General features: G+C 34.7%; 1 protein-coding gene across 1 annotated transcript; it reads right to left on the reverse strand.

Annotated features, from left to right (window-relative positions):
* Positions 1-4,680: 4,680 nt before the first annotated feature.
* On the reverse strand, positions 4,681-5,472 carry LOC142317982 (uncharacterized). The gene has a single exon (XM_075354516.1). The coding sequence runs from the start codon at positions 5,470-5,472 to the stop codon at positions 4,681-4,683; it is 792 nt and encodes a 263-aa protein (XP_075210631.1).
* Between the last annotated feature and the right edge of the window lie 14,174 nt (positions 5,473-19,646).

Consider the following 19,646-nt stretch of genomic DNA (forward strand, 5'->3'; position numbering starts at 1 on the left):
AGGTCACTAAACGGACTGGATTTTTGGCTACCTGCAGGAAATGGAATAACAAACGATTTTGGAAATGGATTCATACCACTCTTAGAGCTGGCGATGTGGCGGCCAGGGACAATGTTATTGCAGGTGTAACGGAGACCCTTCCGTTGTCCACATGCCCCCTGCGATGGCAAGCATGTAGCAATGGTGCCCATGTATGTCGGTGCATGGGAGCTCTGAAAGCTTCGGTGAGTAGGAGCCTGGAGTCAGTGCAGAGACTGCGCATCCGCTCTCTGCCAGGACATATGCCGGTTCCACCGGAGTACCGGATCGGACCTCCAAGGTTAGTAGCCCTGAAGTGGGGGTGTACCCCGGCAGCTAGCCTTGCTACAGAAGGGATCAATGTTCATGAATTTTCCTGAACAAACTAACGTGGCAGAGGGTGCACGTAAACACCCTCATTTAGAAACCGCCGATTCGCCACAAGCGAAGAGGAAAAAGTAAGGAGAGTGATAAGATTAGAAAAGATGCTGATAAAATCAGTAAAGATTTGAGAAAAGCTTTGTTTGGAAATAATGTTCCCAAACCAAGATTTTTGGTCATTACAAAAGAGAATGGTAACTTCCAAAAGGTAAGTCCATTCTTAATTGCTAGAGAGATTACAAATTGTGCTTGTGGTCCTGTCAAGGAAATCCGTAAGACGTTTAACGGATTACATGTCGAAACTATAAACGACATGCAAAGCCAGAAAGTCCAGGCGTTGAAGAATATCGGTGAATTTGCGGTTACTGTCCAACCGCATAGTACACTTAATTCATCTAGAGGAGTTGTTGTTTGCCGTGATCTTCTTAACTGTACTGAAGAAGAAATAGTGCAGGAAATGTCTAGTCAGGGAGTGACACATTGTCGCAGACTTTCTATGAGACGAAATGGTGAGATTCTTCCTTCGGCCTCTCATGTTTTGACATTCAATAGGCCAAATCTTCCTGAAAAGGTACGAGCTGGCATCCATCGGCTTGATGTACGGGCATTTATTCCGCAGCCGATGAGATGTTTTAGGTGTCAACGTTTCGGACACACTGCAGCTAGATGTGAAGCGCAGGAAATTTGTATATGCGGAATGAAGATACAGGAGGGTGATCCATGTAAAGACCCTCCAGTCTGCATTAATTGTAAAGGGCACCATAACTGTCGATCCAGGAACTGCCCAGTATACAAATCAGAAACAGCCATTCAGGAGGTTAAAACGCTTCAAAAAGTCAGCTACCCTAAAGCAAGGAAGATTGTAAACCTACGTACACCTAGACCATCGACTACATACGCAGAAGCAGCTGCTGCTCCCCCCACACCTAAAATCAACGTGGAGCAGTTGCTTAATACGATGGCACCAAGTCTCGCGACAATGATAGAAAGAATCATTGATTCCAAGATCGAGTCGACTCATCAGATACAACAAAGTAAACATGAGAAGGCTCATTCCCGGACTGACGTCGCCGACAGAAGACCCGTACCAGCGCAGTTTAAAAAACCGGCAAAATCTTCGATTATAACTCCAGCAATAGACGTAATGAAGAAAAATCTTGATTTATTCGACAAAGATCTAAAGATCACCCCGACGACGAGTCATATAGCTAAGAATACTGTGACAAGAGTACAGGAAAAATCTGCGCCAACCAAAATGGAGGTGCAAGTAACTATCGAAAAAGCACCAGACACAGACGATATTAAAACTGTACCTACAGAGGCCCCAAAAGCTCAGAGAACAACTGTGGCGAGAGCATCTGTATCAGCCGGCCCAAGCACAGCCTTAGACATCAAGTTCATCAGCCGCCGAAAGTGCATCGGTTGCAAGTTTAGACTCAATTGCAACGATGCTCACAGCACCATTGAAGCTTTCATCACCTGATGTAAGCCGGCGAACGTCATTGGCGTCAGAAAGAGAAGACGATGCCATGTCCGAAGCCTCAGACACTCTGTCGTCGGAAGTTGAGGCCGTTCGCAGAATGGAAAAACGTAAGAAGGATGGCCGAAAGGAAAGCCTAGGCGGTAATTTGTTGGATTTTAAATTAGAAGATTGAAATTTTGAACACTTTCTTCATGGAAATATGAATTAAAGAACCTTTTTTTTTTATTTTTTTTTTTGAAGTGGGATGGGGCTAATGACCAAAGTAGTCGATGCCCCTAAAAACCTCAAAAAAAATAAATAAAAAATAAAAACCAAACTACATTAGTAAAAAAAATATCCCCACGTATACATGATTATAAAAATAATTGTAAAAAAACAATACAATAATACAAATAAATATTATTCTTGCCTTATTTTTTTTTTTGCACTCTACTCCCCTGGGCCGGTCCGCCTGGTTGGTATTGCGCCACCCAGGTGAGTGGGAGTGACTGGTTAACGAGCCTCTCCGCCTACCGGCTGAACGTCCGGCATGGCAGGTCGGCTCGCCGTTGTCAGCTCTGTTGAGTGATTTTCTGTTTGCCCATTTGGAAACCTCGAATAGCCGTAACGTGACACCGGGTCTTTTCTTACTCTTCTTCTTCATCAGGACCTATCTAAACCCTTGGAGTCCTCAGTGGATCATTGAGAACGACACACCTCAGCGTGCCGTCTCTCACCACTGAGGCTGTCCACCCTACCCTATTCTACACTAGTAACCTAGTCGCCTTTCATCTATATCCTTCTCTGTTAATACTGCTACTATAAATTCCGTAACCTTCTTCCAGTTTATTTCGCTCCTCAACATGTGCTCTAGGACCTCTGCTGGGCTCATACCTATTATGCCACAGTTCCTCCTTTTAATTACCCAACTCTCGCAGCAGAAAAATGTGTGTTCTGCATTGTCAATTCTCTCACAGTACGTACATTCTGGACCTGGCCTTCTTCCAACACGATGGAGATACTCATTGAAATTGCCATGACCTGTAAAAAACTGCGTGATATGATAATTTACTCACCATGTTTCCTGTCTAACCATAGTGCCAGATCTGGAATCAGCTCCTTCGTGCGTCTGGCTGGTCCATCCTCCTGCCATCTATGTCTAAGTCTATCTTTTGCTTCATTTTCTTCGAGGCCTTGCGCCCTCTCGACTCTATTTAGTGCCATTAAGTCTACTGGTGGCACCCCAGACAACACGCACAACGCCTCGTAGGAGACCGTCCTGTAAGTTGAAACAACCCCCAGCAACAGCCTCCTATGAGTACTAACCAGTCTGTTCAAATTTCTTTTAACCCTGACTGAATGGGACCACACTGGTACTGCATATAAAATCATGGATGTCACTGTGGACGCTATCGCCCTTCGCTTAGAGGGTCTTGGAGCTCTCTGCGAAGACATTATTATATTCAAATTCTTAGTCATCTGTTCACCTCTGGCACATATGTCTATTATATGCTGGGTGAACCGGCAATTCCTCTCATAAGTCAGACCCAGGTATTTAATCTTTTCGACATCTGTTATTTGTTGGTTTCCAATTTGGATGGCCGGAAGGTCTAAAATCCTCTTTCCTGTGAACATAATATATTTACATTTCTCTATTGCCAGCTGGAGTCCCCTCTCTTTCAACCAATTATCTATCGTCCGTAACGTGTTGTTAGCACTCTCTTGTACATCGACAGTTGTTTTACCCTTGATGAGTATCGCCAGGTCATCGGCATAGGCAATTACTTGTACCCCATCCTGATAGTCTAGTCTTAATATCCCATCGAAGGCCAGTATCCAGAGTAAGGGTCCCAGTACAGACCCCTGTGGCACACCGCCATAAATATTGAAACGTAGGCACTCACTCTGCGTCTCCACCAAGCATTATCTATTTGAGAGGTATTCCCCTATCTGCCTTCTTAAATAAGGACTGATACCTTTTTCCACTAATGCCCTATTTATTGATTCCCACATGATAGAACCGAATGCATTTTTTACATCTAAAACTATGAATAGGGGAATACGCCTCGTTCTCCATGTGCCACTCCTAGTATCCTTAGCCCAGTCGATCACCTTTGTCCCCGCCTGTATCGTCGAACGACCCTTCATGAATCCAAACTGATTTCCACTAATGCCTATTCCTTCCTCAAGTTCCTTAAAGATTCGGCCAGCGAGCATATTCTCCACTACCTTCGCCATGGTATTTAAAAGACTCAATGGTCTGTATAAAGGTTCTCCATTGCCATTTGTGCTTTTGGGAGGAACACCACCCAAGATTCTTTCCAGATTCCTGGAAATGTCTTGTTTTCTAATCCATGGCTGGGAACATCAAGCATTTCATAAGGAATTCTCTTTATCAGTCCTTTAAGGAGTGCCGCTGGAATTCCGTCTGGACCCTATTACCTCTTCCTATTACCCAGTTGTGCTACAGCCAAGTGCAATTCAGTGAACGTGAAGCGTCTGGGTTCGCAATCTATAACATTTCCTGCAGTTTCTACTCTACCGGGGAATAGCTCATTAATTTTCTGTTCTACCTGCTCATTATTTAATACGGGCAGACGCCTTCCAAATCGCTTAGTGATTATTTTGTATGCCTGTCCCCAGGGGTCTCCGTCTAACTCCTCGCAGTGTCTGTGCCATTGTTTTTTCTTAGACGTACGAATAGGCTTTGTTTAAGGCCCGTCTGGTCTCTTTATAAGCCTGAGATGCCTCCTCGTACTCCTGCCCGCCTCGCATTCTGACTCTCTGCTTCCTTCTTCTGCGCGATTGTAGGAGCCCTCTCAGTTTTCAATCTCCATATTCCACCAATACACTGAGTGTCTATTAGCTCTTCTGTGAGCTACTCTGCCCATTTCTTGTCTTATAACGATAGTCAGGGCAACTGGTGTCAGATTCTCTATGTTGATAATCCTTTCGGCCGTTCTATCGATTATGATCTCGATCTGTTCCGTTGTAAAACTACTATAGGGTATTTTCTCTCTAGTCACATAGTATGAGCCTTTTATGGTAATCATAGTGGCATGATGGTCACTCGCCACATCATGTGGTAACACTCGCCAGTCCCAGTGTTCCCTACTCCATCTATCGTCTATGATTGTTAAGTCCAAGACTGACGAGTGTCCTCTCGCCTCATATGTAGGGGTGTTATCATTTACACAATAGCAGCTGACTACCCCCACCATATCCGTAAGGATCTCACCTCTGCGATTGGTGTATGCGCTCCCTGCTGCAATCGCTTTACTATTGAAATCACCTAGAACAATGTCTTTCTTCCTAGCGTTATTTACTACTCCTTGTATTATGTCTATTCTTCTAGTAAATTCATGTATGTCACAGTTTGGAGACACATAGGCACCAATCGCTAGTGTTGAATCCGACTCCACCGCCAACATGCCTCCAGATCTGGACGTCAATCTCCATGCTATCCTGCCACTTACATCCATAATTGCCACGTCACCGTTTGTATCCACCATCCAGCCAGATCTAGCAACAACGTACTTGTTCGGTTCTGTGATTATCTGTAAATCAGCCCTTTGCTCTATGGCCAGTTCACTAACCAAATCATGAGACATGGTGCTTCTGTTTGCGTTAACCATTATCACCCTAAGCATTTAAGTGTTTTGAGCACCCCCAGCCGCCGGTGCGGTGTTCTTGGCTCCCACAATCCAGGCAGCTACTATGCTCCCGGCATTCAGCAATCTTCTGGTCTCTCCCTCCACAATTGAAGCAGAGATCCATTCTGTCAGGGCCCTTGCACTCATGTTTACGATGTCCAGTATTCCAGCATCTGAAGCACTTTTCCTCTTATTCTTGCCCTGCGGTAGGTAATCCCCACGTCCAGGGCGGCAACAGCTGTACTTATGTGCAATACATATAGCTGGCTAACGGGGCTCCGAGTAAATTCCTCGGATGTATTACTTTATTGACCTGTCTCCATCTTCAGGTCAACAGACGGATTGGATTTTTCGGTTACCTGCTGGATATGAACAATTAATTGATTAGGAAGTGGACACATACCAAACTTAGAGCTGGCGATGTTGCGGCCAGGGTCAATGTTATTGCAGGTGTAACGGAGACCCTTCCGTTGTCCAGATGCCCCCTGCGATGGCAAGCATGTAGCAATGGTGCCCATGTATGTCGGTGCATGGGAGCTCTGAATGCTTCGGTGAGTAGGAGCCTGGAGTCAGTGCAGAAACTGCGCATCCGCTCTCTGCCAGGACATATGCCGGTTCCACCGGAGTACCGGATCGGACCTCCAAGGTTAGTAGCCCTGGAGTGGGGGTCTACCCCGGCGGCTAGCCTTGCTACAGAAGGGATAAATTTTCATGAATATTCCTGAACAAACTAACGTGGCAGAGGGTGCACGTAAACACCCTCGTTTAGAAAATGTGAATTAGTGAACCCTTTTTTTATTTTTTTTTTGAAGTGCGATGGGGCTAATGACCAAAGCACTCGATGCCCGTAAAAACCTCAAAAAAAAAAAAAATATTCTTTAGCCACTTTCATTCAACTCGATTGTCAAACTGAAACCAATCAGAACAAATTCAAAAAGGAGCTATTACTATACTACTTGAAAAAATGGTAAAGGTGAGAAAAAGAATCTATTTTTTAAATTATAATAAATCGTTGAAAAGGACGAAAATTATAATATTTAACCAATAAAGGAGTAAAGAAGCAACCTAAATACGTATATATTCAAAATTCATTAAACCAACCCAGAACAACCAGTCATGTCTTTTTTTTTTATTTTCAATGAAACTATGAAGAGATTATAGTTAGTTATTTAAATAAAAATAAAATAAGAGAACAATGAAATCGCATTTATATCGAACAATATTTTTGAAAATTTATTATTTTCAAAGCAATATTTTATAACTGATCAACCAACGAGTTTCATACTCTCTAGTCTGAAAAAGTGGCCCAATTATTTTCAATAATACTTTATTCAAGAAAAAATTACAGTACCACATATACTGCTGTAATATTTTAATTCACTTTGTTACAGTTTTGCAACAAAAAAAAAATCATATGAATAAAATAATCATATGGCTGCAGTAAATTTTTTATTTTTTGTTTAATGCACTTATTTCATTTTTTCATATTATTTTTATAATTTTTTTTTTTAATTTATTATTTCCATTTTTTATTTAAAATACGGGTAAGACTAAAAAATTGCCACCCAAATGATAATTATACTTTTGTAATAAATAAAGGTGATATACCTGAATCTAAATAAAAAAAAATAAAAAATTAATGCATTAATACCATGAAATGACGTAAAGTGACATCTACCGAGCTTAAGATAAGACTGCCTCCATAGCAAATATTTGTTGTATTTTAACCTCATGTTGTCAAGCTAATCATATTGGCTTTTACGTGAAAATGCTTTCAGTAACAATGTTTATAGAATTATATAAATATGATAAAATTCTATTTATCGAATAGTTAATAAAGATAAAGATTAAAATAATAAAAACGCATCTTCAAAATGTCGTAATACTTAATGAAACTAATCGTTTGGAAATCCTCCATTGATAATACTTGGAAAAATTATTAAAAATCAGCAATATCAGAAAATTTAAAAACAAAAACTAATCATAATCAGTGCATTTAATAGTAAGTAAAACATTTGAATATAGTAAAAAACTATTTTATAAAACACACAAATACGGGTCGAATTAAAAAACGTCAGTCTTTTGTTTTAAGTCAATTAGGTAGTAAATTTACATCGTTAAAATTTTAGTAATATAAAAACATTTTTATTTTACCCGATGTTACGTGTAGAGCATAAGAGTATAATATGGATACTGACTGAACAAATTTATCGAAATTTTCACGTTACATGGTTTAGTCAAACGCTTGGATTGAAATCATAAATATATTTAAAATCATTGTTAGCCGAACTGATATTTGTAATGGTTCGGCCTAACCATTAAAAATATATGTTACATTAAATAATAAAATATTCCAAAACTGAAGTAAAATAAAACATGGTTAATTACATATACTGTATGATATTTCCGTATAATTAAGTTATGATGTCATGTACACAGATGAACTGTGTATATTTTTGCTGGCCACCAGCGTAAGGATTACGAGACAGAGGCTAGGTGTCCCTCTTGCAAAGCGTGGGGACATTCGCTCGTGGATCGTGGCTGCAGAACCTCGTCAAAGCCATGAGGGTCGTTCACTTGCGGAACGGATTTGAACTGTGCGGTGTGAGGTTTGGCTGCTGCTACGCCTGGCTGAAAAGAGTTCTGGAGGGACAGCCCTCCAGAACTGTGGCAGAACGGGGGGGGGGGGGGTGAGGATGCTCCGGCGTCTCACTCTCGATGATCGGGCAGGGACTCCTTCCGGAGCCGCTGGGGCGGAAAGTTAAGACCGTAGTCCCGGTGAGGGGATCCCCTCGGGGTTTCCTTATTTGAGGCATGAAAAAATAAATACCAAGTCCCGGCTGTCTAGGTGGGGCCTTGGGAACGGCATAGCCAAGCCCAGGATTACTTCCCAGGCGGTTTGAGGGAATGACACCCCCTTCCGCCGAGCTTTGTTAATGCTTAAGTGCGGGTCCTACACTGGTGGGGCGGGATAAAAAATGAGAAAAAAATTAAATGTTAAAAAATCGAAAAAATTTAGAAAAAAAGCTTTAATAATGGTACATTAAACATATCGTTTAACACGAGATTAATTAATGACCCTGAAACAGAGAATCAGGTAAAGTACATCTTTAAATCTGTTTTTACAAGTTTCCCTTTAAAAATAGTGATTTACTTTTTTATTGAGTGTCACTACATTTAATACATTAATAACGTTTATCTTTTTCGTAAATAAATCTCCAGATTTATTAATGTAGTAAAATCTCCCATTTATGTAGTAGAATTTAACATTTACAAAAAACTTATGTAACGTTAAATTATTTGTTTTATACTTCATTTTTTGTTAAATTGTTTTTTTGTTTTTTAACTTTTCTGGCTATTATGGAATACGTAGGAATATCATTTTAATGATTCTCTACGGAATTAAAATGTTTAATAATTTTTTGCAAAAATCTCAGAAAACTTTGCGAAGACATATTGTAACTCATGACAAATATCTCAGCCCAGGTAAAATCTAATGAATAACTTACTGCAACAATTAAAACAATTAATAGTACACTCAGAAAGGCGGAACAAAGAGAACTGGTAGAAAACCTTGGGTTTCAGACGATAAATTGCAGCTGATGGATGAACGTAGAAAATATAAGAATGCTAGTGATGAAGAAAGTAAAAGGAACTACCGACAATTAAGAAATGCTATAAAAAAAGTGCAAACTAGCGAAAGAAGAGTGGATTAAAGAAAAGTGTTCAGAAGTGGAAAGAGAAATGAACATTGGTAAAATAGACGGAGCATACAGGAAAGTTAAGGAAAATTATGGGGTACATAAGTTAAAATCTAATAATGTGTTAAACAAAGATGGTACACCAATATGTAATACGAAAGGTAAAGTCGATAGATGGGTGGAATATAATGAAGAGTTATACGGAGGAACTGAATGAGAAAATGGTGTTATAGAGGAAGAGGAGGAAGTTGAGGAGAATGAAATGGGAGAAACAATACCGAGATCTGAATTTATGAGAGCATTAAAAGATTTAAATGGCAGAAAGGCTCCTGGAATAGACGGACTAACTGTAGAATTACTGCGCAGTGCAGGTGAGGAAGCGATTGATAGATTATACAAACTGGAGTGTAATATTTATGAAAAAGGGGAAGTTCCGTCAGCCTTCAAAAAAAGTGTTATAGTTATGATACCAAAGAAAGCAGGGGCAGATAAATGTGAAGAATACAGAACAATTAGTTTAACTAGTCATGCATTAAAAATCGTAACTAGAATTCTATACAGATGAATTGAGAGGAGGGTGAAAGAAGTGTTAGGAGAAGACCAATTTGGTTTCAGGAAAAGTATAGGGACAAGGGAAGCAATTTTAGGCCTCAGATTAATAGTAGAAGGAAGAATAAAGAAAAACAAACCGACATACTTGGCGTTTATAGACCTAGAAACGGCATTCGATAACGTAGACTGGAATAAAATGTTCAGGATTTAAAAAAAATTAGGGTTAAAATACAGAGATAGAAGAACAATTGCTAACATGTACAGGAACCAAACAGCAACAGTAATAATCGAAGAACATAAGAAAGAAGCCGTAATAGGAAAAGGAGTCCGACAAGGATGTCCCTATCCCCGTTACTTTTTAATCTTTACATGGAACTAGCAGTTAATGATGTTAAAGAACAATTTAGATTCGGAGTAACAGTACAAGGTGAAAAGATAAAGATGCTACGATTTGCTGATGATATAGTAATTCTAGCCGAGAGTAGAAAGGATTTAGAAGAAACAATGAACGGCATAGATGAAGTCCTACGCAAGAACTATCACATGAAAATAAACAAGTACAAAACAAAAGTAATTAAATGTAGTAGAAATAACAAAGTTGGACCACTGAATGTGAAAATAGGAGCAGAAAAGATTATGGAGGTAGAAGAATTTTGTTATTTGGGAAGTAGAATTACTAAAGATGGACGAAGCAGGAGCGATATAAAATGCCGAATAGCACAAGCGAAACGAACCTTCAGTCAGAAATATAATTTGTTTACATCAAAAATTAATTTAAATGTCAGGAAAAACCTTTTGAAAGTATATGTTTGGAGTGTCGCTTTAGATGGAAGTGAAGCTTGGACGATCGGAGTATCTGAGAAGAAAAGATTAGTAGTTTTTGAAATATGGTGCTACAGGATAATGTTAAAAATCAGATGGGTGGATAAAGTGACAAATGAAGAGGTATTGCGGCAAATAGATGAAGAAAGAAGCATTTGGAATAGTATAGTTAAAAGAAGAGACAGACTTATAGGCCACATACTAAGTCATCCTGGAATAGTCACTTTGATATTGGAAGGACAGGTAGAAGGAAAAAATTGTGTAGGCAGGCCACGTTTGGAATATGTAAAACAAATTGTTAGGGATGTAGGATGTAGAGGGTATACTGAAATGAAACGACTAGCACTAGATAGGGAATCTTGGAGAGCTGCATCAAACCAGTCAAATGACTGAAGACAAAAAAAAACTCAGAAAGTAGCCTCTCTTCTTATTTCATCCGTTAGATAAAAAAAGGATCTAAGTGTTCATAGCTTTATAATATACATATTTAAGTTAGAACGACATGTAAAAATTAATGTAGTAGTTGTAGCGGCCATAGCCGCCATCTTTGTTTCAGATAGATTGAGAAAATTCTGCTTTTGTTCACTTTTTCGTCATGTTCATTTTTTAATTTAAATTCCTTTCTATTTGTCTGGATATTTGAAAAAAAGTTTGATAAAAGAGCTGGTTGACCAGGGTAGAATCGATAAATTGAAAAAATTACAATTTGAAAAACATTTCCATACCACACACTCCCAAACAAAAAATAACAATCTCAATGTTCCGGATTTTAATCTTGTTTCTATGTTTATACAAAAAAAGACATAAAGAGAGAAATATATAAGTCAGAGGGAAAATAGCTGCAGATTTCAGAAAGGGAGGTTGTAATTTTTAAAGTTATTTTTCTGACTATTATATTTTTTTAATATGGAAAATATAACTATAATACTTTACATACACGCGCACGAACACACATGTATATATATACAAAACATAAAATATTAATTCTTATAAAAGGTTACTAAAAATAAATCATTATATTATGGGAAAAAATTGTATTTGATAAAAATTTTAAACACCCAGGTTTTTAAATTTTTGTTATTTTGATTCCAAGATTCCAAAAAGAAACAAAGACTTTGATGAAATAGATATTATGAGTAAATTCTCTTTTTATTTTTATCTTTATATGTAATAAATAATTTAAACAATTTTTAAGTTAGATAATAATAACAATAATAATTAAAATCCTTATCATAAAATTAAATAAATTTAACTTATTTCTTCAAACACACACACACACACACACACACACACACACACACACACACACACACACACACACACACATGGGAGGAAATGCATCTATTTGTATCAATGTAAAAATTAAAACTTGACGAACATATGAACTATCTGGCTGTAAACCTGCTAAACAATGCTAGGCGCTAAAGCTCGTTTTGTTGAACATTGGAGACTAATAGTGATTCTCTGAAAGAGGCTTCATCTCTTGTATTTTGCACCATTTAAGTGTTTGTTCGGAGGCTAGTTAATTATGGTTTCACTGTTTCTTCGTTTTATTTCTCTTTATATTTTCTAGTGTTATTTGTTTTGGATGTTATATATTTTTTTTATTTTTGCTGTGTTATTCGGAGGGTTAGACATAATTATTTTTACTACTCTTTTATCCTCTGGGCTTTATTAATGTAAATGTTTTCAAAGATGTATAATAAATGACTCGAATGAATTGCGTTAAGGGGTTTTGATGGCAGCTCCTTTTCATGTGATAATTCTGAAGTAATTTATTTATGGTTTCTGAATGAACTAAACGGATATATTTTGAGACAAAAAAATATTTTATACAACTGATGATAATGCTATGGTCAATAAAAAAATTTTGTAATTTATAGTGTTTTTATTTAATTAAAATAAGTTAAATAGATTTGCTTTTAAAGAAGCAATAAAAACAAATATCTGTAAAAAGAAAACACCATTTTAACATACATACGAAATAATAATAATTATATTATTTTCTACCATAAAATATCACTGGGTGAATAACCATTGCAATGAATGACCAATGCAAATCTTTCAATATAATACAAAATGTTGCACAATCCAATAATTAATAAAAAAATATTTGTTAAACAATATAATAGAATTAGAACAATGTTAATAAAAAAAAAAAAAAAAAACAGTAGAAAGCAGTCAATATAAATACTTTACAGTAATTAAAGCAATATTATCCGCTAAATTAATAGGAACATCTCAACTATATTATAAAAATATATTAGTATCGTACAATAGTTAAAAAAAGTCCAGTAACTATTATAATACATTCAAGTATCGAAGTTTTTCATAAATCAATAAAAATTTTAAGATTGGAAGTAAGATATCTCCATATAAACACTCGTGTCAGATTACTAGAAAGTAAATATTAAAACTGAAATAAAAAAAAGAGATTTATTAAAGATATAATAATGTCGTATTAGATATTAATGTATTAAATTTATGTAGTTTATCTCTTCTATTGACCTATATAGTAAAATTATATATTAATTAATTGTATAATTACAAGATAATTGTATGCTACTAAATAAAATAAATCTCACAATTCTTTGAAAAATACGTCTATAAAATAAATTCTAAAAAAAATATGTTCTGTTTCATCTATTGCCCGCAATTTATCAACTTGCTTTTTATTTCATATTGCAGATGTTTTAAGTTCAATAATCGAATCAGACAAGTTGTATTGTCAAAAAGTCAGAGAATTATACCTTTTAAAAAAAATTACTGACAGAAAAAAATATGTTTGTTATTTTCCCCATGTTCTACCGGAAGTAATACTTCCATTAGCAAAGAACCAGGTTTTAAACAAAAAATATATAAAATTCTATAAATATACAAACTAAAACAAATAATATTCTTGAGTTTTAAATTATTAACAGAAGGTACTAACCTAGATTTTCTAGGAATTACTATGTTATTATTTAATGGTTTTACACGCTCGGTAGTTCTAAACAGTTTAATTATATATAGACTTATATATGTATGTGTATAACCAACCTACATGGCTACACAAGGCAAGGAAAAAAAATAGGTTACTAAATAAGTAACAAATAAAAATTGTCATTTCAGTAGATAAATAAATATGTAATTTACGAAAGGGTGTATACTGCTTTTTTCCAGTTATAATTTATCTACTGAATTTTGTCGACAATATTAGAGGTTTCAAGATTAATTGGTAAAAGATATTTTCCATAACATTTAAGTACTTAGATTATTTTTTTCAGTATTTAGTCAATCTCGATTATTCGGCTGGTGATTAACCGGTTGCTCTTTATTCGAGTGGAAGAATTTTCTTTTTTGAACAAAAAACATTACATATATTTTTGAAAAGATTTTTTTTAAAAGCAAAGGCATGTAAAAGCATAATTTGTTTTTGTTAATGAGTTTTAAACAAAGAAAGTTAGTGAAATCAGAATTCGACATGGGTAAATATAAATTTGTAACACCACTGTTAATGAATTTTATATAATGTTTCAAAAGATAGTTTTAAAAAATCTTTTTAATAAATTGAATCTGCAACTTAAATGAGTTATAGTTTTATAAAATTTTAGCGTTTAAAAAAATTTTGTATAAATGAAGTTAATAAGTTTGACAGCCTAATGTAGTTTATAAAGGCTCACAAAAAAAAATAGCAAGTATTATGAAAATAAAATAACCTGATTTTTTTTTAAATAAACGAAAATGAATCACTTAACTCTTCGTTATTTTAATAGAAAGCAACATGAATTAAAAGAGTAATTTTATTGAAATAAATTAAATTTACATTTATTTTGGCTCTAGACAACGTAAAATTTAAAGGTTTTATTGAAAAAACTGTTGTACTTTTAAAATATTAAAAATTTTAGTAATATCAGAATTCCAGTTTAACAACATGGCTAAGACGTATAATGGGTACACTCTCATCTACACCGACAGGTCTATCTCGGTCAATGGATGTAGCTGTTCTATTGTTCTTCCTGACACCGAGATATTATATAAACCTAATGCTTGTTTTGTTGTGTTATTTTTCGAGGCCTTTACAATTTACTCCGCCTTGAAAGTTATCGAAACCCGTAGCGATGACAGCTTCCTAGTAATTACAGACGATAGGAGTGTACTTGAGAGCTTGAGCTGCAAACGTTCTGAATCCATCGTCCAGATTATTCATGATATCCTTTCAAGAATAAATAAGACTGTGGTGCTGGTATGGGTCCCTGGCCATCGTGGCATCTTCGGAAAAGAACGGGCCGATGAGACTGCCACGAGATTTGCAATAAATGGCATCCGAGTAAAATCGACATATTAGAGAGACTTCATGAGACCAGTCCGTGTAAAATTGCCGGCTCAGTAGAATAGATTCTGACTGCTGAGTTCTCCCACGGCATTACATAACATTCGGGAGAATGTGCTCGGGAACCTCTTTCCCCGAGCAACAGAAGAGACCAAGTCATTTTAACTCGGCAACGATTGGACACACCAAGCTTAACCACGTTGAACTACTTGGCTCTCCTGAGAAGATCTGTGAGGCTTGCAAGGTCAAATGGTCTGTGTACCACCTACTCATTGATTGTCCATCTTTATAACCATCCGACAAAACTTAGACCTGAGTTTGGATATGAAATTTCTATTAAAGCAGAACGAAGGTATAAAACGTCTTTTGGGGTTTCTCTCCTACAGTGGAATGAAGAATACGATTTATTGATTTTTGTCTGATTTATGTATTTTATTTTGTATTATATGTTGTCACTTATCTATGTATATTCTTTATTGTTCCTGTCTTTTTGATGTTTTATATAATATTACATGATAGTGTCAACTAGTCGCAAATGACTATAGTTTTTGATGCGACTGTAAATAAAAGCATTAAAAAAAAAAGAATTCAAGTAGAAATTTCTGTTACGGTCTAAACATTAAAAAAAAATTATGAAATACGTACCTCCTAATGTAAATGCTTTAATACATTTATTTGACGTAAAATTGATTTCTTCTACAAAGTGATTTTCACTTCTCAAATTCTTTTATAAAAGCATATAGAAAAAATAAGTTATATATTTACAATTTTTTTTTTTTACGTTATTTTGTTTCTCGATCGATCTAAAACATCAAAATTTCTATTTATTATACGTAAAATAAAAATAAAAAATATTTATTTTATACTTACACAATAAAAATTTATTTGTACAAATGCATTTCATTTTATGTTTGTTCATAGATATAAAAATATTAGATTTAATTTACATGATTTAATTAACGATAGATTTGTTAACGATGATTTAATAATGATAGATTTGTGATTTTTTTTTTAAATCACAAATCTTTTCTCTTTCATGATATCGAGTAAATGGTCGTTACTGTTTTTATCCCTACAGATTATACTATATTGTAATCTAAAATGATAAAAAACATCATTCAACGAAAATACTTATTTATTATTCTTTACATACTTTTTTTTTTGGGGGGGGGGCGAAAAACGTTTGAACGTTATCATCGCCCGGATTTTCATTTTATTTTTTATTTTATTATTTTTTTTAAAGTAAATATATAAATAAAAGTAATTAAAGCTGTTAGATAAAATTAAAACTACTATCACAGGAATCAAAATCCGGAATGGGTGTAAAAGGTCCAGTCTCGGATAACAAAAACACTAAAAAAAAAAACACTAACATGTAACTTAAAACTACGTTAAAAACTAACATATTAAAAATAAATAAAACTTAAAACTATTATGTTTAAAGTCTTACAACTAATATCACAAAAATCTTACAACTAATATCACAGACGAATTTAAAAATCAAAAAAATATGAATATATATATATAAAAAAAAAATTCCGATAGGGTTCCGAAAAGGCTCGCTACTCGGATAACAAAAAACAGTACATAGGACTAAAGTAATTAAATTTTTATGTTATGTTAAATTTTTTGTATTAACCCTATACTACGCAAAAACAGAAACATCCGGTTTAAAACCTCTTTATCATTATACAAGATACCACGGATGTTTCTGGGTAGTTTAAATTTACGACGCAATGCCGAATAACATATGCAGTCCACGAGTATGTGGCGCACAGTCACGCGGCTGTTGCATCTTGCGCATAGAGGTGGTTGTCCTCTTGTAAACAGGTACTCGTGTGTGACTCTCGTGTGTCCTATCCGCAATCGACAGAGAACTACTTCCTCACGCCGGGGTTTTCTGTATGAGGAGTTCCATGGTAACACAGAATCTTTAACCTGACGGAGTTTATTATCAACGGTAGCCGTCCAGTCACCTTGCCACCATGCTCTTAGTGATTGTTTTACATAGTTAATAAAATCAGAAGTAGCAACTCGGGTGGTGAAAGGAGGCTGGTTACATGCTTCTTTGGCAGCGGAATCTGCATGTTCATTACCTGGAATCCCTACGTGGCTAGGGACCCAGCAAAAACTTACTTCTGTGTTGCGATTATTCAACTCAGCGATAGCGTTATAAATTTCAATGACGATAGGATGTTTGGAATAAACGTTTTTTAAGGCTTCCTATGAACGGATTTCAATGAAAATTAAGTAGTGTTTTTAAATTTTATAATAAATAAAAGATCAATTGCTTTCTTTCTAACTTTTTTCCATGATATACGAATATTGTAAAGATTTCATGTGCCTATCTCTACCAAATTACGAAAAGTGTTAATATTTAATACTATTTTTATATTTTAAAAAGTTGGTGTGTATAAGAATCTGAATTACCAGATGTACTTCCGGATAACAAATCTCACCGATTATGTAAACCAGGAACTCTCAAATCAAAATTAGCAAAAACTTATTTCTTACAGAAATTGCTTCAAATGTTATTTTAAACAATAATTCTTTCTCATTTAAATATTTTACTAAAATGCATCTCCAACGAGTAAATTACAAAAAAAAAACTTTCAGCAAGATGACAAAGAAACGCTCGTGGAAAATTCACTGAAGTTAAAAAAATAATAATTTTTTAATGAAACTAGTATTAAACTTTATTTGTTTTAGCTCTACAGCTTAGATTTCTTTCCTATATTGTATCTTCATTTAAAAAAATTCTTATAAAAGGTGGGCTAGAACCCTCATTTCACATTAAAATGAAAAAGAAAACTTTCAGAAATACTTTATAGAATATTATTTTTGACATCTTTTTAACAAATCTGAAAAAATAAATTTCTAAAATAAAATACTAACCGGGTTTAATCATTTGGTTTATTTATTTTATGAATCACATTCTACATGAATTAAATTAATACTGTATCAACTTTTAGTATTATACAGACGATCTTGTTTTATGTTAGATTGATTTTTTGGAGATAAAATACATCTTTGTCTATCAAAACTGTAAAACAATAATTTCTCCATTTAATAACAGATATCTCGATAACAATCGACTTGAATTTGATTAAAAAATATTAGACCATTTAGTCAGCAATGAAATATTCAAAAATGATTTTGTAAACATAAAATGTTCTTGTTTCAGTAATATGAACCTTATTTTTTACCTAATAATCCAGTTACCTGGATAAAAGTGTGCATTTAAAATCTCTAACATGAGTATTCTATTATCTTTGAGGTCCTTCAATTTTGCCGGAAGGCGTTAGCGCCAAAAGTATTTCAGTGGATGAACTGAAGAAGAATCACGCCGGGAGAACAAAGCACATATGCAGCTAGTCTCCCACGGTTAGCCCCGGTAAATATTTATCTGATCTATTAATATCTGATCTACAGGATCGGAACCTAATATACAACTCCATCCTAAATAAGTAAAAAAATAAACAAATTAAATATAACCACCAAATAAATATGAATAAACTGAAACAATAGGGATACATTCTCTTACTTAGACAGGTATAAATAATGTAACCTAATAAAAATAATATTTCAGATTGAATTTGTGTGTATGAAATCTACAATTACAAGTGCTGTATTTGTTACAAATTACATTGGTGCTGGTGGACTGTCATCAGCACTCACAGGTTCGGGTAACACTGTGAGTGTTAATTTTTATTAATTAAACAAAGGTATCTCGTACAACCAATATGTTCCATTTTCAATATTCTATATCATAAATATGTTGAGACAGGTGAGTTTTTTTTAAAATTAAAAGCAAATGATTTATTTAAATAATAATTTCAATAGAATGCAAAAATATAATAAAAGAGAAACGTTTTGTCGAACATTTATTATCGAAATATAAATTTAATTGACAAACATTTCATTACTTTTAATTAGTTTAATTGTGTGTAAAATTTTTCTGTAATATGTATATATGCATATTAGAAAAAAATTTTAACTTCGAAGGATTAATTTTGCTAATGGAATGTAGTATGATTTAAAACCAATCCATCATCTTTGTCATAATTAATAAACTATTTTTTTCTTTTTTTTGTCTTCAGTCATTTGACTGGTTTGATGCAGCTCTCCAAGATTCCCTATCTAGGGCTAGTCGTTTCATTTCAGTATACCCTCTACATCCTACAGCCCTAACAATTTGTTTTACATATTCCAAACGTGACCTGCCTACACAATTTTTTCCTTCTACCTGTCCCTCCAATATTAAAGCGACTATTCCAGAATGCCTTAGTATGTGGCCTATAAGTCTGTCTCTTCTTTTAACTATATTTTTCCAAATGCTTCTTTCTTCATCTATTTGCCGCAATACTTCATTTGTCACTTTATCCACCCATCTGATTTTTAACATTCTCCTATAGCACCGCATTTCAAAAGCTTCTAATCTTTTCTTCTCAGATACTCCGATCGTCCAAGTTTCACTGCCATATAAAGCGACACTCCAAACATATACTTCAAAATGCTAAAAGTTCTTAACATACATTATTTTTGTTCATACTACTTTTTCATTGTTTGTTCTTGATAATAATTTTTTTTTAACAAATACCCTACAAAAAGCAATATCCTCCATGATAGAAATAAAATGACTACATTTACTATATCCTTTATATTAAGTGAAATTTTTATCTCAAGAATCCCTTATTGCTAATGCCTTAACAATTCGAACCTTCTGTCAGAAAACAAAAAAAAAA

This window comes from Lycorma delicatula, chromosome 1 (genome assembly GCF_047948215.1).
Source record: "Lycorma delicatula isolate Av1 chromosome 1, ASM4794821v1, whole genome shotgun sequence".
NCBI classification, from domain to species: domain Eukaryota; kingdom Metazoa; phylum Arthropoda; class Insecta; order Hemiptera; family Fulgoridae; genus Lycorma; species Lycorma delicatula.

Coding starts and splice junctions, on each gene's coding strand:
- LOC142317982 (XM_075354516.1), bottom strand. CDS start 5,472: ATGTCTCATGATTTGGTTAGTGAACTGGCCATAGAGCAAAGGGCTGAT.